The 26,588-nt window shown below is 42.1% G+C and overlaps 1 protein-coding gene across 4 annotated transcripts in view; it reads right to left on the bottom strand.

Moving 5' to 3' along the window:
- Nucleotides 1-13,314: 13,314 nt before the first annotated feature.
- The window catches only part of runx1t1 (RUNX1 partner transcriptional co-repressor 1), a 61,170-nt gene continuing 47,896 nt past the window's right edge, over nucleotides 13,315-26,588 (bottom strand). Inside the window, exons 6-11 of one of the 4 annotated variants that reach the window (XM_084378583.1) lie at nucleotides 25,282-25,544; nucleotides 23,685-23,782; nucleotides 22,773-22,968; nucleotides 21,817-21,885; nucleotides 18,789-19,021; nucleotides 13,315-17,726 (exon numbers count right to left, since the gene is read on the bottom strand). In XM_084378583.1, coding sequence (XP_084234709.1) covers nucleotides 17,406-17,726; nucleotides 18,789-19,021; nucleotides 21,817-21,885; nucleotides 22,773-22,968; nucleotides 23,685-23,782; nucleotides 25,282-25,544 — 1,180 coding nt within the window. In that variant the 3' untranslated portion in view covers nucleotides 13,315-17,405. The remainder of the gene's footprint in view (nucleotides 17,727-18,788; nucleotides 19,022-21,816; nucleotides 21,886-22,772; nucleotides 22,969-23,684; nucleotides 23,783-25,281; nucleotides 25,545-26,588) is intronic. The other 3 variants (XM_084378585.1, XM_084378584.1, XM_084378586.1) reach the window with 3 other exon arrangements.

Here is a 26,588-nt window from a genome sequence, read left to right as displayed (position 1 = left end):
TCCCTCTCCCTGTGTGCCGGCCAGGCCAGGTGTGGTGGTTGGCAGGGGCTAGCAGAGCCAGGTGAGCAAGCTGCTGGCCAGGTGCCCTCCAGAGGCTCGCTAGACTGACCAGATACCAGATGGCTGTGGAGCACCAGCAGGCAGGCAGGCGAGCGCACACACACGAGAACACACGCAGCCACTCATGCAAGTGGACTTTTCTCGCACATACTTGAGATGCACGCGCACTCACGAAGACACACTCTGTTGTGCCCCTTAAAAAGAGCATTAGGAAACATTGCAGCCCTCTGGTGAGTTTGGAAGTGAAATGCTTAATGTGTTTTTACTGTACCTCTCTCCCAGTGGCACGAGTTCTAACTCATGCACAACACAGCGATATACAACCCACTCCACCTCCGAGCTCACATAAATGTCACTCATAAAGTCGAAAGCCGAACTAGATCAGGATGAATTTTTAGTGAGAGTCTGTGAGAGAGAGTTTCGGTGCTTATAAGCATACCACGGCATTTGAGTTAACCTACTGAAGGAAACCTTTTTTCTCTAGTTTGAAAAGATAATCCAAACAAAGAAATCACGCTTTTCTTAAAATATGGGTCTGTTATCAAAAGAGCCAGTGTCTAACCAGGCTGTACTGTGTGAAACATGATCTAATGTGGATTCCTACCTAAAGATTTCTGTGCAAATTGAACCTTTTCGAGCTGCTTGAACATTGAGTAAAATTGACCAAAGAGCAGCCATGCGTTCAGCCACAAAAGTCTAATTTTTTCATCATATGACACTCGATGTAAAAGACACAGTATTCCCATCCCAGTAGTTCATCATAACTAGCCTCGCAGGCCCTCTGTTTCCACACAGCCGCCCACGCCGGTAATAGACTGCTTTGGATCCAGGGGTTGTTAATCTAGAGCTTTGAATCTCAGCCCAAATGCGATTAGTCTGACTCTTTGGGTTTGGCTTGATTCTGGATCTAATTCCCTCCGGCTCGAATTAGGTCAGGTTTAATTTTATTCATCATTTCCCCCTAAATTGGAGCACAATTTAGTTGTGTGTATTAATTTTAAATCCATAGAAATATATTTAGACCGAATGTGACAGCATTCTTCATCTGATGTTGTCATTTTTGATGTTAGAGTTTGTTCATAATACCCAACTCATGTCTGAAATCGGTCTGTTGAGGAGCAGAATCTACAGTAAACAAATGGCTCTTATTTCAATTACAAGATCATTTCAGAATAATTAAAAGGAGACCTTTTATGCTTTTTCCATTTTTTTTGTTTTATATGTTCTTGTGCATGTAAAATATCTTGAAAGTTTAAAGTCCACGCCAACAGAAGCTCCTCTCTCCCACCAAAACACTGCTCCCGAAACGCCTCGTCAGTAGTCCCGCCTTTAATTCCGTGACTTTGTGACATCACACTACATCACAGTGCCACACATTTGCATGATATATGCCTGAGTGGCTAGTTTGGCATGTAAAAATTGATTTAACACAGCTCTGTTGTTGTTAGCAGGCTCAGGCGTGTGTTAGCTGACCAATCAGAGCAGACTGGGTATTCAGGAGGCGGGGCCTTAAAGAGACAGGAGCTAAAACAGAGACAGAGGGGGAATACAGTGCTGCAGCACAAAACAGTATGAGGAAACTGATGTTTTTTTGAGCACTAAAGCATGTAGACCTATTCTAGTATTAATCCAAAATAAAATAATGAACCTGAAAATCAGCGTAATATGTCTCCTTTGAAATAGCAAGTCAGGATTATAGCAACTCTTTGGATACTGTAGCAGTGAAATTCAGTTCAGGTTTTGTAAAACAGAATCAAGACCAGGTCGAGCGAGGTTATTTCAGGTCAGAGTTTTACACTTTAATATATTCCATTTACTCTCCTACCCTTCAACTCCATCCACCATATCTGACAAGACCTGACAGCTTTCAGAGCTAATAACACGGCAGTATCTTTACAGGTTAATGCCATCTCAAGAACCTGTTTTAATGCAGAACAAATTCTATTCAGGCTCATAGTAGCGGCGACTTGCATGCATTAGCACAGCAGTATGTAAGACCTGAAATACTATATAGCTGGTTGTAATGCATACATGCAGTGTATAATATCCAGCCTCCATATAGAAACAATGACAGCCGTTTTCTTCCGCATTAACTGACGGTTCATAAATCACACTTGTGGGCCTGACCGGGAGAAGACGGATCGGCCATCTGTAAATATTTATTCAGCATCTCTATAATTAAACAGAGCCAATGCATCATGTCAGGCATACATGTCTGATGACGGCAGCTCACACAAGGCGCTGAATAATACAGTGTGGAACAGCTTGGTCAAACATTTGCTGTAGATCTGAGAGAAGGAGAGAGACAGGACAGATGAGTTAAACATGTTCGGATGGTAAAGGATGGATTTATAAATGCAAGATGTCGTTTGACAAAGAGTGAGGGCAGAGAAGAAATCAACCGATGAAATGATGAATATGAGATGTTGCAGGAGAGAGACGGACGGGCGAGAGTGATGAGCAGCGAGGAAAGATGAAGTCAAGATGTCAGAGGAAAAAAAGAGAGAAAGACAGAGTGGAGAGGACTGACGGAGGAAATAGTTTCATGATGTCTGTCAGTAGATATTTGACCTAATATAGGCCAGCACTGATAAAGGCAGACGAGTTGGACTGGGATGTAATCTACCTCACTCTCTGGATATCACCATTCGGAGGAAAGTTAAAGTTGTGTACTGATGTGAGCTCAAATGATGATAAAATCAGGAGAGCAGTAGATTGTGTGGGTTTGTGTGGGAGACAGAAGAGCAAAAGTTCACAAAGTTTGACTTGGCAGAGATGTGTTGTAGGTCTGATTAAAAGGAACTTGAAGTGCGGGCGAACAAAGTTTAGCAATTGTTAGTAGCTGGCTGAGTGGCACACAAAGTACAAAATCTCAGTTGAGTGAGACAAAACACCATGTGTGTATTACAATTACAGGTGCAATTATTCTGTGTAATTTTCCTTTTTGGTCATATTTGTATGTGAAAGGTGAATACAGTGTACATAGTCTTTATTAGTCGTAGTAGTATTTGACTTTATTTGGCTATTATTCTATTTGTCTTGATTTTATTTGTTTCAATGTTTTATCCTGGTGAAAGATCAGTAAAGTCCTTTAAAATCTTATCTTATCTTATCTTATCTTATCTTATCTCTTAGACACACTCAGCAACAATCGTTAACCCAGATGAACACACTGATTGATCCATTAGTTTCAGTCTCTACAGACATAATTCTCTTGCACCTTCCCGAGTGCTGTCATTTCATCTCACAGCATTACACAAACGACAGATATTCCCTATAGAAATCATCATATGTACATAAACTGTAGCTCACCATGACCTGATTCTCCATGAAGCGTCAGGACTAGCTGACAACATTTGCTGTACTACACTACGTTAAGTTGCACACGACTGACACGGCAGGTTTTATTGCAACCAGAGTTGCAAACCAAAACAATGCAGAAAGTGGCTAAAACTTGCAATAGTTGATTGATTGAATTGCACAGTACAGTATATTGGAAATATTGCTTGATATTGCTTTACACATTACAGAACTTCATGTGCTGTGGTAGTAGTGGCAGTTATCTCTTTGTCTAATTCTGTCTATCCAAACTGCATTTCATTAAATATACACTATATATATATCTTATTTATAATATGTATATAGCTATATACTTTTAGCATACAAGGGTTTCAAATTTTAAGATAGTACAGTATCTGAGCTGAGGCAGACTTTACCTTTTTACCTTCTATGTGAGTCCGTGTGCAGTCTGTTAATTAGTATGCGGTTTGTGTCTGGATTTGAATCCATATGGGAGCTGCCATTTCCGATATGAGACATTTCACGCAGATATAGAACAACGTTGCAGCCTCCCCCGGTCTCCTGACAACCGACCCCAGACAATCTTCATCCATCTTCCTTCCCTCTCGCACCAATCAAATTTGTGTGCCATGGGAAAGCAAAGAAGTCCCATGTATATTTCAACAAAATATCTCAGCCGATCTGCATTGCAAAGCTGTAAATGTGACATTTAGAATGAAAAATTGATTTCACAGACAAACCATTCACCAATAAATAGCTTTTAATCAAGATGATGGCTTGATCTGCCTGCGGTGGTTCTATCACATTTGAACGCTTTTATTAATACATAGCTCTGGAATAAATTAATTTGATGTCGTCCACGGGGACGACCTCATGAAGTGCACTCCTATAAATATTCCATCGGCTCTGTCATGCTTTCTTCAAACTTTCATCAACTCGTTAATTTGAAAACTTTTTCTTTTCCTTCTGACAAGCCACGCAAACATAGCAAGTAAAATTGCACAGTGGAGGAATAATGAGAAGTCAGAAATGTAGGTAGTGTTAATGCATTTCTCTCCAGGTCAGCAGGAAACTAATAAGGCAGGTACTCTTTTTAAAGCATCTTGTTTAGTCTGACTCAAAGTGCAATTTGCGTACAATACATCCATGATTTTATTGTCAAACACGAGAAATTAACCCCCACAGTGTCATTTTCTTGATACTGCATAAAAACTACTTGTAGTCATGTGTAAACAAATCAACCATTTCAATCTTTAAACACACAGTATGTAATTTCTGCTATTAGACATCTCAAAATAAAAAAAAAAAGATGTACGTAGCGTGGGATCATGGGAGTTGCTGTTTTCATTGTTAGACAACCACCATTACTGATGAAAATCTGTGACTCAGGCAGAAATGTTCATGAACGAGGTAACGTTTTAAAGATTTATTCACGTTGTGTTTGGTCATGCTCGCAGACTTCCTTCCTCACTCTCTGGCAAGTTGTAGCTACAGGCGACCAAATGAAATAGCAGAATGGAGGTGAATTTATTAAGTTTTAAAACCAACCATTAAATGCAGCTATACCTTTTAGCTTTATTCTCAGCCTAACTTCCCCTGCATCCATTTGCTTCCTGAAAGCTTCGGCAGCCCCCATCCACACACACACACACACACACACACACACACCCCTCACATGCCCCCTCAGAGAGATGGATGGCATGTATTCCCATCCCTCTCCTCGGCCAGCATCCAGGTGCACAACAGCTGGGGAAGCCAGGGGGAGGGAGCTGGGTGAGGAGGGATGGGGGAGACCGAGGACCAGGGATGGGTGGATGGAAGTGGGGCCAGGGGGTGTAAAGGATGCTCAGGAATAAGCTATAAATTTCCTCAGGAACGCTCTGGGTGCTTTTGGCGTCTCCTTGTCTGTCCGGACAGCAGTGCTAATCTATGGTGTTGCTGTGGCGCTGGGCCCGGTTTCATCAGATATTCTTGTTTTTTTTTTTATAAGATCTAGTCTGTTCTCTCTTCTGTTCCTTTATAAACAGGAGAGGATCCATCTACTGTAAGTGTGTCAGGAGAAAGCAGCTGTAAACAGGAAAAAGATCAAAACAGCGGCTGGGATTGAGAGAAAAGTGTTAAGTGATGGAAGACCCTTCTTCTGTGCTTGGTTTAGGATTGTGAAGGATACATCACCTACACTGCATAGTCCCATATGCGCTAAGTGCTCGATGTGGCCAACAATCAGTCACTTTAATGTTTTGATATTTTGCTCAAGTGCATGATTTAGCCCAAAGAATGCAAGTAATGTCTAACTGTGAACTCTGCTTGCCTCCAGAGTGAGTTACTGGAAACACACTACCATTCTTTGTGCATCACGTTAGTGGGCTGGTTTATGTTCTGCTGTTCAGAATGGAGACAGAAAGATTAAAGATACCGAATAAAGTTAAGAGTTTTAGCCCAGAAAACACAACTAATGACTAAAGTTGCTTGTTTTTTATTATCACATTTATTGGCTATTCTGTGTTATCAGTTTATATTAAAGGCATAAAAGGTGTAATGTGTAAGAATTGGCCACCTCTTGAATTCATACTATTAAAAGATTAATTAAAAATAATAATGAAAACGATAATGAGAATAATCATTCGCTGCCGCCTTAATCACTTGTATGTTTTAAGTCATGTATGTTATTTTGCACACACAAACATCACAGTCAAGGTTAGGCTGTAATGTACTGACCGATTTATCACTGATCAAACTAAACCTGGACGATAAAATACGATTTCCCATCTATCCATATGTTGCAGGGTTTATACGAGGCTTCATGCCGTGTCTATAGGATGAGTCTGCGTGGTGTTTGAATGGTATGGGACGGATCCAGTGAGCAGGAAACAGTGGGGTTCGAGATGACTGATGGAGTGTGATGTCCCACTGAGTGTCATGGTAAACTGTTTTTGGATGTGATTTGGCTCAGTGGGTTGAGAGTGGAACAGAATGGCTTGTGATAGAAAATACAACATGAGGCTTCAAAGTAACTATACGGAGTGTGGTGATAAATGGAAATAAGCTAATGTCAGTGGTTTGCACAGTCAGAGTAAAGTGTGTTACCTGGTGAATGAAGGACACTCACTGATATACATATAAAGCAATTACAGAGACATTAATAAACCATTCCTTACCATTATACAGCGCACACATAGAGGCATATCCACATACACTTTAATCAGTATCATGTGCATATGTGGGTACTGTATCTCAGCATGTCATCCATCATGTGGTAAAGCCGCAGTAGGCAGTATACAGTGTGTTTGGCCTCGGCTCCTCACTCAGCCCTCATTAGCCATCAATCACCTCCTCTCTACTGGCTGCCTGCATGGGAAGAGACCTCCCGACTTCACGTCCTAGCAAGATGTTCACTTTGGCACTTAAGCGCACGCGTGCACACACGCACACACACACACACACACAGAGGAGTGAAAACATATATATATGCTCACCCTGTGAAGTCAATGTCAAATATGGAGGTTGAGAAAAATTCTTGCTTACAGAGAGGTTAGTCGCTGTGAGAAAGACGCAGGAGATACAGGACTGATAAACCAGCAAAGAGTGAGGGAACAACACAGGCTTAAATACAAACTAAACTAACGAGGGGATGAGGTGCAGGTGGAGCAGGGGAGTACTAACGAGGCTGATTTGATTTGTTTCAGGTGTGGGGGGAAATCAGACTGGGGGGAGCACAGGAACACAGTGTGACCATGACGCTATCAGGGCAATACTTTCTGTTTCAAATCGATTTCACAGCTACTTTCAAATTTTGCATCATCGTACTAATCACTAGAGTGAGTTTGTTTTTGCTGGTGAAAAGTTTTGAAGAAAGCAGTGTTTTATAAAAGAATTGGATTAATGTGGTTACATTGAACAGCATCTTTAAAGGAGACATAATTTTATTTTGGGTTACTACTAGAATAGGTTTACATGCCTAAATGCTCAGAAAACACTGCAGTTTTCTCACACTGTCCAGTGCTGCAGCGCTGTATTCCCCCTCTGTCTGTATTTTAGCTCCTGTCTCTTTAAAGCCCCCCCTCCCGAGTCCCCTATGATTGGTCAGCTCACACACGCCTGAGCCAGCACCGCTAACAACAACAGAGCAGCTGTGCTCAATCAATTCTTACGTGCCAAACTTAGCTGCTAGGTTTAAATAATGCAGATGTCAGGAGCAGTGTTTCCTGTAGGAGAGAGGAGCATCTGTCAGTGCTGACTTAGACCTTTTTAACTTACAAGAACCTATAAAACACTGAAGGAAAATGAAAAAGTATGATAGGTCTCCTTTAACTTGTACACGTACACGTGGCACTGCTTTGATTGAATGCTGAACAAGCGCGTGTGTCTGTGACTGTGTATACTTATTCGTATTTCCATTTGTGTGAAACAACTGTGGCTGTTTCAACGAGAACAACTGCACGCTGGATTACAGGATGCTGCCACGGCTAAGGGTGAGATTGGAGGAGGTGGGTGGGAGCGAGTGTAAAGAAAAGGAGAAAGATTTTTTTTCCCCCTGTTGATCCTCTCGGTGAGTTTTCACCATCCCCCAGGGGCGTGAGGAAGCGTGGTGTATTTTTCTCTCCACTCACCTGCTGGGCAGTGTATGGAGGCCATTACTTGACATTGATAGCAGCATGGGCTTCTGTCCTTGGCCTGTATATGCCACTAGCTGAATACGCTGCTGTACTGCAGGAAATATAAGGTTATAGGGCGCCACTCGTACACCAAGCTACAGAGCGTTTGTGGTGTAATTGCAGGTTTACGTCTGATTTTTTGTCTGTTATTGCACTGTGTCACTTCATCCCATTCCTGATGCAAGTATGACGCATGACCTTCCTCAGATCAAGAGGGAAACAAAGAAGTTTGGTGGGTCGCAATTCTCTACACTGAAGTGTTTTGTCACATGCTTTCACCAAGTCATAAATCATTTTGCACTTTTTTCATTTTTAACAAACGCCACTAATAAAACAGAAAGCATTTCAGCCTCATATCCTTTACCCCTGACTTCTTCACTCTTCCCTTCATTCTCTCTCAGCCTGGTTCCTCCCCTCCTATCTCTTCCTCCAGCTCTCCTCATCCGTCTCTCCGCCCTGTCTCTTTTGCTATTTTTTTTATTCTCCTCTCTACTGTTCCCAGCGTGTGTCTGAGAGAGAGAGAGAGAGAGGGAGACGGATAGAGAGGGAGACAGAAAGAGGCCTGACACATGGGCCCAGTTCCTTAATAATGTCATTCGGTGTGAACGCTATTAGCAGATTACCCTTGGCCCAGGGCAGCCTAGCCATGTGCAGGAACTAGATAACCTTGTGTTCGGTAATTTAATATCAACACTTCCCCTCTTTTCTTACCACGCTTTACAACACACAAATACCCCGCTTGTCCCCTCCGGTCCTATTTCTTGAAGAGAGCGAGCGAGAGAGAGAGAGAGAGAGAGAGAGAGAGAGAGAGAGAGAGAGAGGGAGGATTACAAGATAGTGACTTCTTGAAGATTCCTTTCCTCCGCTGAGAAGTGTGGCAAATCACCCCTTGTCCACGGATGTGAGAAAATACATAAACAGGCTTATAGTGAAAATTCCATCAGATTTAATGCAGTGAATTTAGCTCAGCGCAACATCAAAGGGGCCGCCCATCTTTTAAAAAGCCCCTGATGGGCTAATGTCATAGCCCCCCCTCCTCCTAGATTCTCTCCTCGCGGGCTATCGTAGGCCTAACATTTACCACGTATCAGACCACTATGAAAGGCGCAGAGGAAATTTTCTGTCACACGGTTTGATTTTTGTAAGAGTGGCTAAGTGAGGCAGGGCCGGACTGGAAAGGAGAGAGAGAGATCTCCCACTTAAAGGAGCGTGCCGTTACGGAATCAAATCCCACGCTCTATCCCCCACAAGCTGAATCACAATCCTGCATTAGCTGCTATATCACACCTCGTCCTGCTGCTGCTCTTTCTCCACATCGCCCGTGAGCCAGAGGGCCAGACGGCACGGCCCTATCACTCACCGGCACTCCCTCACACCGGCATTACCACGCCTTTATCTCATCTCCTGCAGCCCGGCATGGCCGGCCGCCTCTCGGTCCTCCAGGCTACTTTACTAATAACCTATTCCTTATCAGTCACCGTGCACCTCTGCCTGTGATCAAAGAGCCAATTAATGGAGCGGGGAAAGGTGAAGCATTCAAATAATGGAGACAGCTGTTTTTCTCTGTTTGAGAAAATCCATTTTGTATTGTTATCGGCTCCAAGCAGCTCCCCCCGACCAGCGCTTAATTCAAGTCGCTGTCTGCTTCTGCTTGGCTTGATAAGAGAGAGAGAGAGAGAGAGAGAGAAAAGACAGGGGGAAGGGAGAGAGGGAGACGACGGGGGTGAGAAGAAAAGAGCCCTGGCCACAATGAACTTTATGTGGAAGAATGTGGCAGGAATATCACAGTAGTCCAACTCATCCCTGAGCTTTATCAACTCCAAAGTGGTTCAACACAGAGATAAAGACGGGGGGGAAGAAGGGAGAGGGAGTCGTGAAAAGGCAGAGCTGACGAGCTGCTTTATGGCTTCACTGTCATTGGTTTTGAAAGGGAGCAGCTGATCCCAGCTCTTTGAGGTCCAACACAATCTTGTCAGGCAGAAACCTGAGGTTAGTTAGGAGGTTAATTGTCCTGGTGACAGAGCAGCATATAAATAGCTCCACCATCACTCATATCTTAACAGCTGTGTTGTAATGTATATCACTCTACTTCATTTTACCAGTTCCTTCAGCCCTGTCGCCATGCCCGGTAACATTTTGAGATATAGCGTAAGGTTGTTCCACTGGTTATCTTGTCAGCTTCTCAAGTGTCTGAGAGGCACTTCAGCATTTCTCTAATGGAGTCAACGGCCCTGATTAGGCTCTTATATCGGTAAGCAATTAGTCGCACATCTCCAGGAAACATACAATGAAAATAACAACGACTGAAGAGGTCGCACACAGGCTCGGGCTGGTTGTTGAGCCCCAATCATTTAGTTTCCCTAGAGCTAACATTTTAAGGGCAGTGAAATAGTTAACAGCCAGTCAGACGTGAAATTTGAAGACATTCTGACAGGTGTGACTGATATTTCAGATTCATTTGCTGACCATTTCACAGTAACATTTTCAAGCTAACAGGTGAAAGCAGATTTGTCTAACTGCTCCAATAAATTAAAATTGTCACCTATATTTACATGTTTTTTTGTGTAGTAAATGTTGAAATCGGCCTATTCGATCACCTCAGCTGGCAGCCACTACACGGCGGCAGTGGCTGCAATCTAATCCTTTTGGGCAACTGCAACTCTCAAAGTTACGTCCACTTAAAGTGCTTGTCTGGCTGCTGACCGAATAATGTTGTTCTAAGTCTGACAGGGAAAACAATTCCTACAGAATTAGACCTTTTGTTAAATTGTAAGATCTTTTTCATAACCAAAAACACAAGGTTTGTTCAAAGAGAAGTCTTGTTGTGAAAAGATATATGGAAATGAAACAGTATGGAAATGTTGAAAATGCATTTTCATGTCCTGTATTTGCTGAAAATGCAAACAAATACGGTGCTTTGGCACAGTTAGAGTCAAACATTTATGGCAAATCAACCTAAAAGTCATGGATACGGTGTTCCTGTATGTGCCATTTCTGCAATTATGCATGATCTTGAGTTGTCTGATGACTTAAACTCTCAAATTAAAACATGGAAATCTCTTTCCATCGCTACCTTCCACCCCACAAAGTATCAAGACACTGGCTGATGTATTTACAAGAAGGAAATAGAGACACATATAGTAATAACTATGGGTCCTTCCCTCCTTTCATTCAGTATTTATACATCTGTTTATAAAATGTGATATCATTTCTTTGTGGTCTGGAGTTCAGACTGTATCTGCTGCAACAAACACTGCGGGGAATGTAAGAGGATGGGAGGAACAGGCAGTCAGTCACAGGAAATTAAGCAGTCATGGGAGAGAGAGAGAAGAAGTACACAAGGTTCTGTTACAGTATCAATTATTACTGTAAAAGCTCTTCAGAAACATCCAGATGTCCTCAGAATGAACTCCAAATTCACGTTTTGAAACTAGAAGGTTTTAACACATTTTCTCATAAGTAGAAACTCACTGCGATCCGTTTACAGTATTAATCGTCTACATATTCCAAATATTCGAAAGCTACTTTACCTATGTGTGGTGTTATCACAACAGAAGATCAGGTGTACCTCGAGGTGAAAGATGAACAAGCCATTAGAAAACACTGCAATAGCAGAGACGTGCTTCTTGATAAAAGACAGTGAGCTTCAAGGTATGGAAACAGGAAAAAAAACCAGCAGCGTGGAAAAACCAAGAGGCTGTGTTTGTACTTAGCAGTCTTACTTTGGGTTTCAGAGATTCAGTTTTCAGGACTATTAACAGATGTTCCACTTCTTACTGTCTGGATGTCCAGTCCAACAGCACAAACAGCTGAATATATGCAAACTACAACAAGATATGTGTTCGCATGAGGCTGATACACGACTGTTGTGTCACAGGTGGATGTGTTCATATGCTGCACTGTCTGAAATTGTTTTCTTTCGAGACCGTCTTCAGCTTTTTACTGGAACTCATAGCCTACAACTTACCGTCTTCAACATGGTGGATAATGCCTTATGTGACCTCGGGTATATACAGTGTCTAGCTTATGCCTTAAAAACATTCTAGCTGTTAATGCAATACTGTACTTAAGTACAATTTTGAGGTACTTGTACGTTACTTGAGTATTTCCATTTTCTGCTACTTTATACTTCTACTCCACTACATCTTGGAGGCAATATTGTACTTTTTACTTCACAACATTTATTTGAGGACTTTTGTTTTTAGTTACTTGCTGCATCAGAGCCAAAGTAGCATATTTTTAAATTAAATGTATTTATTTATCAGCCCCACCAAAAAAGACTTATTCTGATAAATAAAACGCTGAATATCAGACCAGATAATCGATGAGGCCGATAATCAGCTCAACCCTTGTATACAGTATGCACATGCATCCAAATGTATGTATAGTTGACTTTTACTTGTAGGAGAGAGTTTGACACGCCTCAACTGCTTCACATAGAGCTGGAAGCCTGTATGACGTCAGGAACAAAGTCATAGGTACGTTGGAGCACACAGATTCAGACAACAAACTTTTACTTTTACTTTACATGTACTTTTGATACCAAAGTACATTTGTTATCAGACCCTTTCAACAAGTGTGTGACTTTCACTTTTAACAAAAGTCATATTTTGACACAGTATCTCTACTTTTACTCAAGTATGACTTGTAGGTACTTGATTTTAGTGCTACACTCCTAGATTTCCCATAATGCATCTCCATAGCATTTTTCATCAGACCCTTCCCTCCTAAATTCCCACTTCATTCTTCATTAACTTCATTTAAATCCTCCACCTCCAGTTTGAAAAGCAGGCTTTCTGTAAAAAAAAGTCCAAGATGAGATAATAAGGATTATGTATTAAAAGCTTCATCTAAAGCAGCAGAAGACATGCAACTAGAGCTGCACCATAATATCGGCATGTCAACTGTATCGGCCGATTAAGGCTTTAAAACGAAATATCAGCACTGGCCTGAAATGAACATTTCTTTTGATATTACAGACACTTATGGCAAGCCATTGACTAAGTAGTCTTCTTTTTTTGTTGAGGAGACGAGAGAGTGAGCACAATAATATGATAATTCCACTTAAGGAGAGACGTCTGTGCATTTACTGGCATCAGCAGTTGGACAAAATGATTTGGAAAATATCGGATATCGTAAAAAAATCCAATATCATGCATCCCTACATGAATCTGGTATCTCAGGCTGGGTAGTAGCACTTGTGATATATAACTGAACTTCACTGTAAAATCAGTTGAATGTCCCTTTAATTTCCGCCATGCTGCTGCTGTAATGAAAGAACACAAGCCCAAGTCTCAGAGGCAGGTATTAACATATTTATTACACCGTTAAGAGAACAACAATACCAGAATTATACTGCAAAGTTTCACAGACTGACAGACCATAGTTTACAGCCCAAAAAGAATTTCAAAGAAAAAGAAACAAAAAGAAAAAAAAAAATCAACAAGAAACCACAGTTCTGACATAGTAGACCGGAAAGCTCTCTAGAGGACACTGACCCCAGGCGATGGAGAGACCGCCCAGCGTCAGCCTACCACTAACCTGTGGTTTTCATGTCTCAATTAAGTATTGCACAACAACTTCAAATCATTTGAGCTCTTTTTTTTTTTTCACAATAAATTTTCTTAAGAGAACGCAAAAAACCCCTCCCACCCCTGAAGTCCAACTCACTCCCCCAGATTAATGCTACGGCCTTCGCTGTTCACTGTCGGCCTCACGCATTTCCCCCTCCGATGTTTCTTAATAAGCAGGAAATTTAAATAACATTTCCCCCTATTGTGAAAAAACAGGCATGCCTAAATTCATAGCCTTATTAGTTTTTTTCTTATTTGAGATTTTACAAGCTTTTGTTTACGCCCCTTTTTTGAATTGACCCTCCGCTGACAAGTCGACAAGCACTTGAAGCATGTCTTCACAACAGAGGAGAGAAGAGGAGGAAAAGGTGGAGGGGAAACAGGAGAGAAAAAAGAGCGAGAGAGAAACAACATTTCTTATCTGTGACCTTAGCTCGCGCTATCGAAATACGACAACACTTCCCTTTAAAATCAGCACAGTTTTTTTTTAAAATCTGTTCAAACAGTTCAAACTCTTGATGTACTCTAGAAACGCCACAGGCATAAAGGAACATAACAAAAGTTTTTTTTTTTTTTTCTCATTTCTATTCATTTATGTTTCATTTATTTATGAGGTCTGCATTGTTACCAAGTAGTGATATGGTTTTGCAGCTGTATGAGCTTCGACTTTGGGTTTTTTATTTTTCCTGTTCTCTTGTGCCCATTTGGTTTAGACTAGACCAGTATCAGCGCCGCGACTGATGCTCTTATCGTGCTGTAAGAGGTAGAGTGAGACTTGTTTGCCACCGAGGAATTTGTAGCAAAACACACGTAGAGGAGGGAAGAAAGAAAAAAATAGAGCTTCTCAAAGAATCATTGAGCGATAATGTTCGTCTTTTCACCCTTTTTTTTTTTTTTCTTTTTAAACCCAGGTTTTGCCCTGATAACGATGAACACACGTTATTTGTTGTATACTTTCAAATACACTAGTGTTAAAACAGCTCGGCTGTTTCTTCACAGCTTCTGAGGAGTCGCTAGTAGGGTGTCAGACACCTTTTTGGATTGTTTAACCCTTTAGAGTCAAGAAAATGCAGGTGTGTGTTTTATTTAGACGAGAAGGGAGAGATGAGGAAGTACAGAGGGAGCAAACGGCCCGGAGCCTTTGCGGGCCTCCACTTGTTCCTTGAGGTCAGAATTTGTAACGCGCTTCTGTGTAGCACCAAGGTGTTTGGGGTGAAGAGCCTTTGTGTGCGTCGGGGTAAGTGCTCTCTTACTGCGAACGAGAGGTTTGTTTGATTTACATCGAAGGTTTACAACAAAGCTGCTTCTGATTATCCATCCCAACAGCAAAATAATTTGATATAAATAATTAAAAAGCAACTGCAAGTGTTATCAGCGTGAAAGCCCCGTCTCACATTCACCTCTTTAAGAATAAAGAACGCGACTGCTTAAAGCTGAAACGGGCACTTAATCCGACATTTGTGTAATGAGAAAATGCACAAACAGGATCAAAAAATAACCTCAAAAACTTGTCTTCAAAAAGAAGTCATCAGTGTTCATGTCACATTAGTTATTATTGCTCCGGTTAGAATGTAACACTGCTGCGAAACGTCCGTTATGTCTAACTCACACCTTCTCATTCCACAATGTAAGATGAGTGCCGTCGGTTTCCAGAAAAGGATCAAAATAAGGGATTTTTATGCCACTGAAGTTGTTTTTTGCTCCGTGAACGTGTGAAACGAAACCTGCAGAAATAAATAACCAAATATTCCGTGTGAACAAACCTCTTTTGAAAATCGTTTAAATCAGGGTTTTGGTCCTTGGTGTCAGTCTTTGGCTGTTTTTGGTGTTTTTTTTTTTGTTTTTGTTTATCTCTTGTGTTAATACTGTGTGTTACCTGGTGCTTTGCAGTGTTAAAGCTGTCAATCGGAGTCTACACCTCTGCATTTGGAAAGTTAGTTTGTTAGAATATTTTTTTTGTATTTTTTTGTACTTTTTTTGGTCGTTTTTTTTTCAGTTTTTTCTAAAAAATAACAAATATTTAACAAACGTTCAGTAATGTGCATGCACTGTCTGTAACTATTCAAAAAGAAATGTTATGGCCGCTTTTTGTTAGCATGTTGAGACGACAAAAAGAAAAGTGGGTTTTGGTGATTTTACATTTGTCCAACTGCCCCCCCCTCCCCCATCCCAAAGAATGTAAAAACAGGTAATGCTATCACTACGTACAAAATGGTTGATGAGTTATGGCTCTATACCGACAACACAAGTATGCTGAAAAGAAGCATGCCGAAATAACCTCTGTGACAGTGCAAATACATTTATGTATGTCCCTTGTACAAAACAATTAGCATTCCGCGCAACATGCTAGTTCTCAGAAAAGATCTGGGTCGGACTCAAGTAGCAGCTCTGAGATATAGCTTGTGTCTTTTCTTGAGGACGAAGGGAAGTAAAACTCATAGAACTACGAGGGATTCTACCACCTACACACAGAATAGAAAAGCAGCTCGGAAAAAAGATAACACTTCTTTTTTTTTTATCTCTTTTTGCACCAGCTAGAGAGAGAGAGAGAGAGAGAGAGAGAGAGAGAGAGAGAGTTATGAAGGACTTAAGAGTTGTGACCGGTTGAAGTACTATGCATTGTCACAATTGTCCAACACATATACAATAAATAACCATCGGTGACACCACAGGACAGAAGTCTTAAACACCATGACAGCTACAGAAAAAGAATCAGAACATGAAGAAAGATGAAAATGTTTGTCAGAGTTGAGACAGGAGGGGAGCGTCTGGGGCGCAGAATGAGCTTCCTACTGAGTTCTGTAGGTTTTCAGCTCCGAGTGCTGCTGTCTTGGTGATTTGACAGTCTCACTGGCAGGACGATGACTTCTCTTCCTGTTTGAGAGCTTCTGTAGCCCACCGAGCGTGGACGTGCGGATTGCAGTCAGTACATCCTCCACATGTGCAGTGGGCAAAGTTTTGTATCTTGTCCAAGAATTCTTCCTTTTACATCCTTCGGGGAGACGGATTTGTATTTCCCAGCCCACTGACCTGGATATTATTACAAGTGAGAGGGAAATAACATTGGTTGAACAGCTGGCTCCGCTTGCAATCTGCTGCACATCTGCCCATTTCATGGGGGTCTGTGGGCCAGAGATTCAGTCCATCTCTCCTCTCTCCAGGCAGCAAACTTGTTTATCTATCCATCCGTTAGTGTGTCTCTCAGGGTATTTAAATCTAATATCTTTCTTTGCAGAGAGTATTGATGACGTCGGTCGTTCTGCTAGCTAGGATATGTTCCCTTTGTATGCTGTTTGGTGAATGAGGTTGTCTAGTCTCATGTCCCAGGTACAGGAAGGATAGAAGCATAAATTCAAGGATGGAAAATAAAAACACTTAATAAAAAGGGGGAGGTCAGATATACTTGTCTCGAGTTCACGGCTATCTCTGCTCAGTCTCTTAGTATTTACAGGAGAAAATAAGATAAGCTACAATGACAACAACATTAACAACAACACGCACGACGACAAACGGACAACAAGAATAGCAAGTGTAACGATAAAAGGATGTCAATATTTAAATTCATTCATTCAAAACAAAGAATATCTTTGTGTTTCTTTAAAGTCATGGCAAGTCAATATGACCTGATTATGGACCTCCGCCTCCTCCTTCTATGACTACGCTGCAAGATAGACAGAAGCATTGCCATCTTTTCCTGTTAGCCACGTTAGCTTAGTATCTTTGCAAGGCAATGTAGACAGTCATGCTGTTTGTGGGAGCTGAGGGCTGGCTGTTAAGCCCCGGAGGCATTTTTGCCTCCATCCTCCGCTTGAGTCTCTTAGCGCGGTGTGCCATCCAGGGCAGAGGAGGACGGGGTGCTGGGGGTGGAGGAGCGAGGGGTTGCAGCAGGCGGGGTGGCAGCCGGACTCCCGGTTCCGCTGCTCGGGGTGCAGGCGGAGGAGCTGACGGGGGCAGGGGTCTCTGACCCAGGGACGCTCCCCTGCTGCTGGCTGGCTTGCTGCTGCTGAGCCTGGAGGGTTTGACCGCAGACATGATGGTGCTTCTCCCAGTCCTTATGCTGGCAGAAGGAGCCGCAGTAGCGCGCCGTGTTGCAGCCGCTGCACGTCTCACTGGCTTTGCGGCCGCAGTTCCAGCAGCTCTGACAGACAGAGAGTGAAAAAAATAAACTCACACAAAATAATACAGCAGAAGGATTTACAATCAAGGCTGTTGACCTTTGGATACACATGTTAACCATTGACTAGATGCTTATTAGAATGCATATTTGTAGCATATTGGCTACATTTATACATGCTTTAAAATGAGAAAAAGCCCAATGTGCTACTAATATGCATGCTAATAAGCAACTAGTTCATGGTGAATATGTGTACACTAATATAAAGTGTTACCAAAATGACAATAAGGACCCCTTGTTTTCTTTATTTCATGGCTCTGCTCACACAAGAGCTGTTTATGACATCATCACGCCACATGAAACAGAGAACTGTTGAACACGACGTGAAGATTGGCAACAGATATCAACGCACCAGTCTGCACATTACCAGAACTAGTGTCTGCTTTCACAACACTTAAGCTTAAAACAAACCGCAGATGGATCAAAAGCCCATCTATGATTACACACAGGGCCTCTTATCTGTATCAGAAACCACAGGCAGAGCGTGTCCGGGCGGCTGTGTATCCACAGGAAACAGGAGAACAAGGTTACAAACTGTTTCTGAAAGTTCTCCTCTGGGGCGCTTCGCTCTCATAAACATCACTCCTGCAATTAATGACAGATGTGAGCCATATTTCTCTCACACTTAACTGATTAAACATCGAGGCCTCCAATGGTGATTAGCAAATGAAAGCCCAGTCACTTATTTCCTGTGAGCTGAACTGGCAGCACCTCTCTAAATGAAAAACAAAGAGGAAGGAGGAAAGCTTGATGGACCTTGCTTTTACTCCCCCTCCCACTATCTCCTGACTACTGATATCTTTAAGATTATGTGCAACGATTTGCTTTCACTTATACACTAATAAAATAAAACAGATCTTATCATCTGTGCCATTTGGGAGTCAGTAGAACAGCTGGCAACAAAAGCATAGACAAAGTGACAACAAAGAAAGACTATCAAACAAGAGGTTGGTGATATCAGTTTCCCGTGATGTGTTTGACAGATTGAGGGTACCCCTCTTGACACTCTGAATCGTCTGTGCATACCTCGCTGGAGTCCTCCTGTTGGTTGATAATGGAGAGAGCGTCCTCGGCCGCCTGCCGCTTGGCCTCGGCTACCGTACGCTCCATCTTGGCCCGCTCGCTGCTGATCATCTCGTGAGCCTTGCGCTCAGCCTCCGACACGGCCTTCTGCAGCTCCGTCATGGCCTGTCGCTTCACCTCATTCACTGCCTCTTCTGGAAAGAGTGTGGAGACAGAGGAAGTCAAGCCTCCCGTACCTGCAATATAATGTGTGTTATATCACCCTGTCGTTGAAAGTTTATTCACACAGTATACTGCTCAGACAGACAGTTATTTCATTTCGGAATATAAACATCTCTCACAAAAAGGGAAGGAACTTAGCATAAGAAAAAAAAACCTAATTTCATTATCATTATCTTTTATCTATAGCGGTGGTTCCCTTTTGTATTTACATGGAATAAGCATGGGGTGGGGTGTCATAATTCGCAACACACCGCAAAAGCAGAAGCTCAGCTAAAAGCACATCATAACCATTTTTACTTGAACACAACACAACACCAAGCAAAAGCAACAAAAAAACAGTTGAATACCTATAGTAAAATGTAAAATATATTAAATAAGATTGCTACACTTTATGAGCATCAGCCCTGACAGAAGGGACGTTCAGCTGTTGTGCTTTCTAGAGGTTTTAGGCTGCAACTGCATCGTTCCGAGGGGATTTTAACTCCACAACTGCAAAGTTTTGTGAGGCAGGAATTTCGTATCGTATTTGTGCTGTGTTCCAGCCCAGTGAAATTTTTTTTTTTCATATAGACCTTGTTGTTGCAGATATATACGTTATTCATTTTGGGGAAGTAATTTTCCAAGAATTTAGTTTTCGATGGTAAAAGCTGTTTCATCAGCAAAATCTGCATCACATCTGTAGACAGAAACTGTTACCATCCAACTGATTTCTCTCATTTATAAACTGCATGTGAGGACAAAATCAGAAAGAAGGAACTTTTTTGTTGCTCTGCAGAAAATGAGAATCAACTCCCGTGGCAGAATAAATTCACTCAGCTTTTACAGTTATTAGCTTTTGTTACTCCGAGATCAGCTGCATATACAGAAGTGATTTTTAAATGTGATGAATATAGGAGAGTGAGGCACTTTACCTCAGATGCATTGGTTGCTTTCATTTAATTATTAAGGCATTACGGAAGTAATATTTACCAATATTTCTTTTGCATATCCTTATCTAATTACTACATTCTTGTGGGACTGCGGCACCTTTAATCAGCTACAGTGGCTCCTCAAATGCATCAATGTGAGACGTTTTAATTTAAAAAGTTGAAATGATCTCATCTGAAGGCGTGCAAACCAAACATATCTTTTCTTTTTAATGCGAAAAATATCCTCGAGACAGCAGCGCGAGCCAATTAATCCCAGGTAATCACTCAGAAAACCTGCTTTAGCTGGAGCAACGTGTTATTTTATACTTGTTTTGTGGAGTGAATAACCTTGCCGCACGGGTGTTAAGCGGTGGAATTCCGACTAAACGTCAAAGCAAAAGGAGGGCTTTTTTGTTTGCTCCCATCAAGCCTGAAACTTGACTAATTGTGTATGCAAATCAGGCAATTTATATTTAAATTATGCATTTCCATTGTGATCCCAGAGGCCCATGTGGTGAAGGGAAGTGGGAAACCGGTAGGACACCGTGCAAGGTGCTTGAATATTTATCACCAACTGTAAACATTTTGCCCATTTCAAACAGATGTATTCACCGCTGCACTCCATTGTGTTAAAAATCCTATTTTGCAATCCTCCCTGGGTCACATTCAGATCAGCCGCTCCTCAGCCAGAACATATACGACTGTGTAAGGATGCCAGAAATACTGAGAAGAATGCAGAGAGAATAAAATAGTCGGCACCATTTATCCTACAGACAAAAGATAGATACTACAGCTTTATGCTTTACTTTACTTCACTTCCTTTATACACTTGTGTTACAAATGTAAAATCTGTTTTCAATATCAGACAGCTTTTATAAAGACGGAGACATTTTCTCTCCATCCAGATTGAGCAACATCTTTAAAACCAGGGTGGTTTTGCCTTTAACCCACTGTGCTGCCTTAAGTCATGGAAATTGCCCCGGTGCCATGTGATATATGCCTTGTGCATGGAATTGTGATTACACACCAAAAGCTTTAGATGGAAGATCGATCAAAGCTGGTGAGGGGAGGAGAGTACTGCAGAGCAGGCTGAGTCCCGATGGTGATACTCAATTCAATTTAAATGCATATTACTTGTTCTGAGTATCTCAGGCATCATGCTTGGTCAAGCAAGGGGACAATTTCTTTTCTCCAAGGGGCTTAAAAAGCAGATATACTGTATCACTGACGGCGAATACAAAATGGATTCCTCGAGCGTTGAACCCTCGGCTGAAAATTCTTTCAGTCTGTTCAGGACAGCGATAATGGTGATTGCAGCTGCGCTCGTGACTTTAAAGAATGCTGTTTGTGTACTCTAAAAATTTAATGGCAACTAATGAAAGCTGTTAAAGCCACAAATTTGTTTCAATACTTGATCTTAACTGGCTCCACAAACTTCCCTCAACATTTTTACAACACTTATGTTAAATAGAATAGCTGCAATGTCTGTCGCTGAGGGGATTACCAAAGCGCCGAGAGCAAAAAGATACCAAGTCTTGCTACTGTACTTTTAACAGCAGAACCACTGGACCAGCTGCAAAAGCTACTTATGTCCCTTATTTGACTGGAGCAGTAAAATTGTTTTACGACCTGACATCATATTTGGAGCGCGTGGAGTGTGCGGTGGTGAGACTCTTATTTTTTTAACTTCCTACTGTATCAAGTATAAATGATTTTCTAAGCGCAGTTTGACATATTAATTCAAGTCTATCGGGACAGGAAGTTGCAGACAGCAGCCTACATCGGGATGAGAGGGAACTCTTCCAGCCCTGACTCATCTGGCCTTGATTTCTGCAGAGCAGTGTCTAAAAAACCGCAGCGAGATAAAGAGAAAACGAGAGAAAGTATGAGAGTAGGCTCACCAGCTTTCTTCCAGATTTCTTCAGGGACGTAGCCAGACACAGGCCGGTGCAGCAGCTCCCTGTGAATTTCTGGGGAGGCACAAACAAACAGCCCCGGTAATCAGAAATCAGCCAATGTTTTACTTGTGATAGTGCAAAAGATTATAGAACAAATCAGCATTTTGCTGGAAACTGTTGGGTACTTTTTTTTTTCCTGCCAAGAGGTTTAAAGGGGCAATACGTGAGAATTTTAGTTTAAAACATTCAAAAATTAACTAAAATATTCAACAAAATGGCTTCTGTGCCTCCTTGTCTGGCTAGCTGCACCGCTAACCGAGCTAACAAACTAACAACAGCTTCAGTCATGGATGTATATGAAGAATACAGGTTTAACGTAGGAGGTATAGGCGTGTGGCAGCATGTATAAATTTAACAGCAGAGGACCTAGAATTGAGCCCTGAGGAACTATTCACATATTCACTGTGAGCCTTTCTGGGCATTAAAGTTCAGGAGAAAATAAACTTTAATTTAAACACAAACAACAATGGAAACAATGGAACAATGGAAAATTTCAGATCAGTTAATAAAATTTAATTATAGGGCTTGGATTTGGGCTTCTTTGATAGTTTGAAAACTACAGATTCGGAGGAGGGAAACATCGCAAGGAAGTCATTACTTTTGTTACATTTCAAGAAATATGTTGGGAAGAGGACCAAGAGAGGTGATGGATTTAATATTTTATACATTTATGATAATATATAAGGACAAAGAAAGACTAATATTAGTGGAGAAACCAGTGGAGACAGTCTTACAATAAAAACAGAACTAATAGGCATTGAAATGGAAACATTTACGCAATCTAGTAAACTTACTGGAACATGGCTTTCAGCAGCCTTGTAAACATACATATACTAATTGCTTTGACACTATTATCCTTTAATACCTCTAATACATGAACAGTACGTGTGATCCCCCACCTGATGACGCATTCTCCTGTGCCGCCGGGCTCTGCTGCCTCGACTGCCCACTAGCGGCTCCCTTCTTCAGCTCCTCTGCGTCGCTGTATCGTCGGATCCAGTAGTTGAGCTCCTCGCGGTCGGCCTCCTGGCACCGCCGCAGTACTGTCAGTGAGCGCCTTGTCTTCTCCACCATGTCCATGATACAGTTGAGCAGCTGGGGGTGAGAGGGAGCGTGCAAGGCGCTGAGTTTACACATTGACATAGAGGGATTGATTTGAATTCAGCAAGGGTGTAGTGACGGAGGTCGGGGCTCTAAATTAAAGGCGACGTCTGTCATGTTATTTTAGTTAGTTCATCGTTATTGTGAAGTTTGGGGGCGAAACACAAGGCGGAACGTTTTCACCCTTGATATATCGATCAGGGTTGTCAGGTCAGACCTCCCCGGTTGATGTTCACTTAATTACTTCAGTCAATAATACATTTGCGCTCACATTACTTGATTGGTTGATTAAACATCTAACTGTACGACACTAGATGTTCTGTCGTATATTAGGTTTGAATAGGCAGAAAGTTACAGATTGCAGTTTTAAAGGAGCTGTAAGTGAACATACAAACAACGACTTGTCAGTTTTTACATTGTATGTTTGTCACATTGCCAGCAAACATATTTACATGCAATCATACACATACACACCCATGTAAAAAAAGCCTTACTATAACTCATGAAATCTTTAGTTAAATAGTGCACAAAACATAGAAAGGTCACTCTTATTTTGTGGTCTAGCAGTTAACACACACAAATGATAAATAACAGAGTAGCAAAGTCTGATATATAATAGTTTAATATGACTGAAATAAGGTAGAAAGCTAATCCCTGTTACTTACAGAGAGACAGAACTGTAAAGTATAGTAATAAAAAAATGTTATTACTTTTCTTACATGGTCAAGGTGCTTCCACTCCTCTGCCCACTCTCTGTCCGTCAGCCTGTGGTCGATCACTTCCTCCTGCCTGGTCCCTGTATGCATGCCTGTAAGAAAGAAAGACAGATAGACGGAAAGGTAGAAGATAAATAAAGGGAAGGTTAGTATGACGGAGGGGATCAATGTAACAATACTCCATCACTCCCTTACATTCACTTTGATCTATCTTTTATTTGGTCCCTGGTTGAAACTCTCTCTCCGTCCATTTCTTTCCCTCTTTTCTTCGCCGTCTCCGTATCTCTCTCCCACCCTGAGGGCAGGACTCAAATGACTGAGCTTCCAGTCCAATAAACATCCATCACAGGGCGAGACGTGGTAAATGTCTCCCCTATTTTTAGAACTGAGCCGAAGTCGTCATTACAGCTTCATCAAAGCTCGGTCTGCGCCGAAAGATTTCTCCAAAACGAAGACGCCGTGTCTAAATGTGCTTCTGTTGTGCGCTCGTACATGTCACAGCGCATTCCTTCAGCCGGCCGTCAGGTTGCGGTGGCCTCGGCTGGATGGCCTTGCGGTCTGAGAGGCTGTTTGTCAGTCTGCTGTACCAACAAGCCTCCACCAAAATGAAGTGGACACTGACTGAGTATCATTATTATTCAAATGATGGATCTCAGTGGTATATAAAGAGCTGAGAGGCCTTAGAAATGATGTAAAAATGATGTAACTCTTGAAACTGTTACCTTTGTATATAAAAACCTCCTCATGTTTCTCTCGTTACTGTGCTTTGGGACTATTGGTTTGTGTCTCAAAATCCTAACGTATGGACACACTAGCTGTGTTTCGATTCCATCAACTGGTTCGGAGCAAAAAATTAGGCTAAGCAAAGCATAGTTTCATCAGAAGATGGCGATATAGGCTACGTTATGCATTGCTGTAATAAACAGTAGAAAAAGTAAAGTTCTTGAACCAGTGGATCCGACACTTCAAATCTGGATACAGCATTGGAAATGGTGCCCCGTTCATTCCAATGAAATCTGTTCAGTGGCGCATGAAGCCAAAAAAGCTCGACTTCCTGTATGTAAAATTACCAGAATCTTCCGCCGACCAAGCCGGCTATCTTTTAGTTTAGCGACCGGCTAACTTGAATAGAGATTAATTGATTGACCCTTGTAGACTTTACAAATTTTATTGGACCGAATGGCAGTGGTTGTGGGGCTGTACCCACCGTTTTACACCATCACCAGACGTTGTAATTATACGGTTTGGCCACTACAAAAGTTATTTTTTTAAAGCCTGGTGCTCTTCCTGGGGGCTTGCTCAAACGCAGAACGAAACTAGTTGTTTGCCAACTGCCAAAAAACCTCAAAGAAGGAGAAACAAAAAGTTGCCGTCTATGAGCGATTGTGGAAATTCATCTGGAAACGGGAATCTTATGGGAACATCTGGGAAGCTTCTTTCTCTTCTCTTGGAGTGGAAACGGTTGACCAGTCATTTGATTCAATTTTTTCTCTATTAACATTAACTCTTTTGTAAAAAAAACCTTGAGGAAGTATTTTCGGTGCATGCACACACACTTAAATACACCATTCATCCTCCGCCATGTCCTCACCGATAGGTCTGGCTCTCTCCCGGATCTCCCGATGATTGGAGGCGGGGTGTCTGTAGGTGTCACGGTAGTGATGGGCGATGGCCATGTCGTCCAGCCTGTAGTGCTGCGGGGGGATCGGGCCTGGGTGGGGCAGGCCGTTGGGTTGGTAGGAGAGCCCATTTGATGGGCTGAAGCGCTGGGCGGGGCTTATGGTGCAGGGCCGCTTGCTAGGGTGAACATCCGGATGCAGGGTGCCATCTCGCTCGAAGCCGTTCTCTTTGGTTCTGGGTGGAGAGAGGAAGAAAGAGATGCACTTTGAGTTTGCCTTGTTTGTCAGACAATTTCATTTGTTCATTTTTAACTAGTTCCAAGTAAAATAAGACTGAATATGAGACCAAATACGGCTGTGATGTTTGCTGTTGTTACCAGACTTCAACACATTCTTCTTACAGTGAATGCCTGGCATATAACAAAAGATCTCTTGAGGCACAGTGGATCAGTAGAAAAATGAAAATAAGAGAGAAGGAGAGAACACAGGCGCAAATCAGTGTGATGGTGATATCACACCATCTTTGTAAAAACGTCTGATTCAAAATGTGTTTTTGCAGTTGTTACATACAAAAGCCAAACTTGAATCATGTCATGAGGATAACTGTTCCTCCTCTTTGTGCTGCAGTAAAGGCTCGAGTTGACCTGCTAACAGACTAAAGAACTGCAATGAAAGGCTGTTTTTCCAGGAATCATCCTGGAATTTACTGAAAACCTCCACACCCACACACACACACATACACAACTGAAACTCGACACACACACACACACACACACACGCACACACACACACACACATTGTACATACTCTCTCAAGTAGCATCCAGGGGATCAGGTGGATTTTTGTTCGCCTGCTTCCGAAGATTAATGCGCCCAGGTGTGATTGTGTGTGCGCACGCTTGCACATGTGTGTCTGTGTGTGTGTTCTCAGCTTTGTCAGTTCACAGTTAAATCTTGCCAACCTCCCCCCCCCCCATCTGCAATCCTCCACTTTCCTCTTCCTCTCTCCTCTTCCTCCCCATCTCTCTCTCCGATGAACAGATTGAACTTCTTAATGAGCTGTTTTTATGGGCTCCTAATGCTCATCCACAGCTCTCCATATGCTCTTTCCCTCCATCCGTCCGTCTCTGGCTGCCTCCCTCGACTCATCCATCCACCGCCCCCCCCCCAACCACTCTTATCTCCCCAGCCTTCCTGCTGCAACAATGTTTATATCTACAGGCACGGGAGCACACACGTTCACAGTCACCTATACAATGCACTGATGTGTGCACACATGA

This window comes from Pagrus pagrus (assembly GCF_965226575.1).
Source record: "Pagrus pagrus genome assembly, chromosome: 17".
In the NCBI taxonomy this organism is placed as follows: domain Eukaryota; kingdom Metazoa; phylum Chordata; class Actinopteri; order Spariformes; family Sparidae; genus Pagrus; species Pagrus pagrus.
Note: the sequence above shows the minus strand (reverse complement) of the source record. Positions and strands in the feature narration are given on the sequence as shown.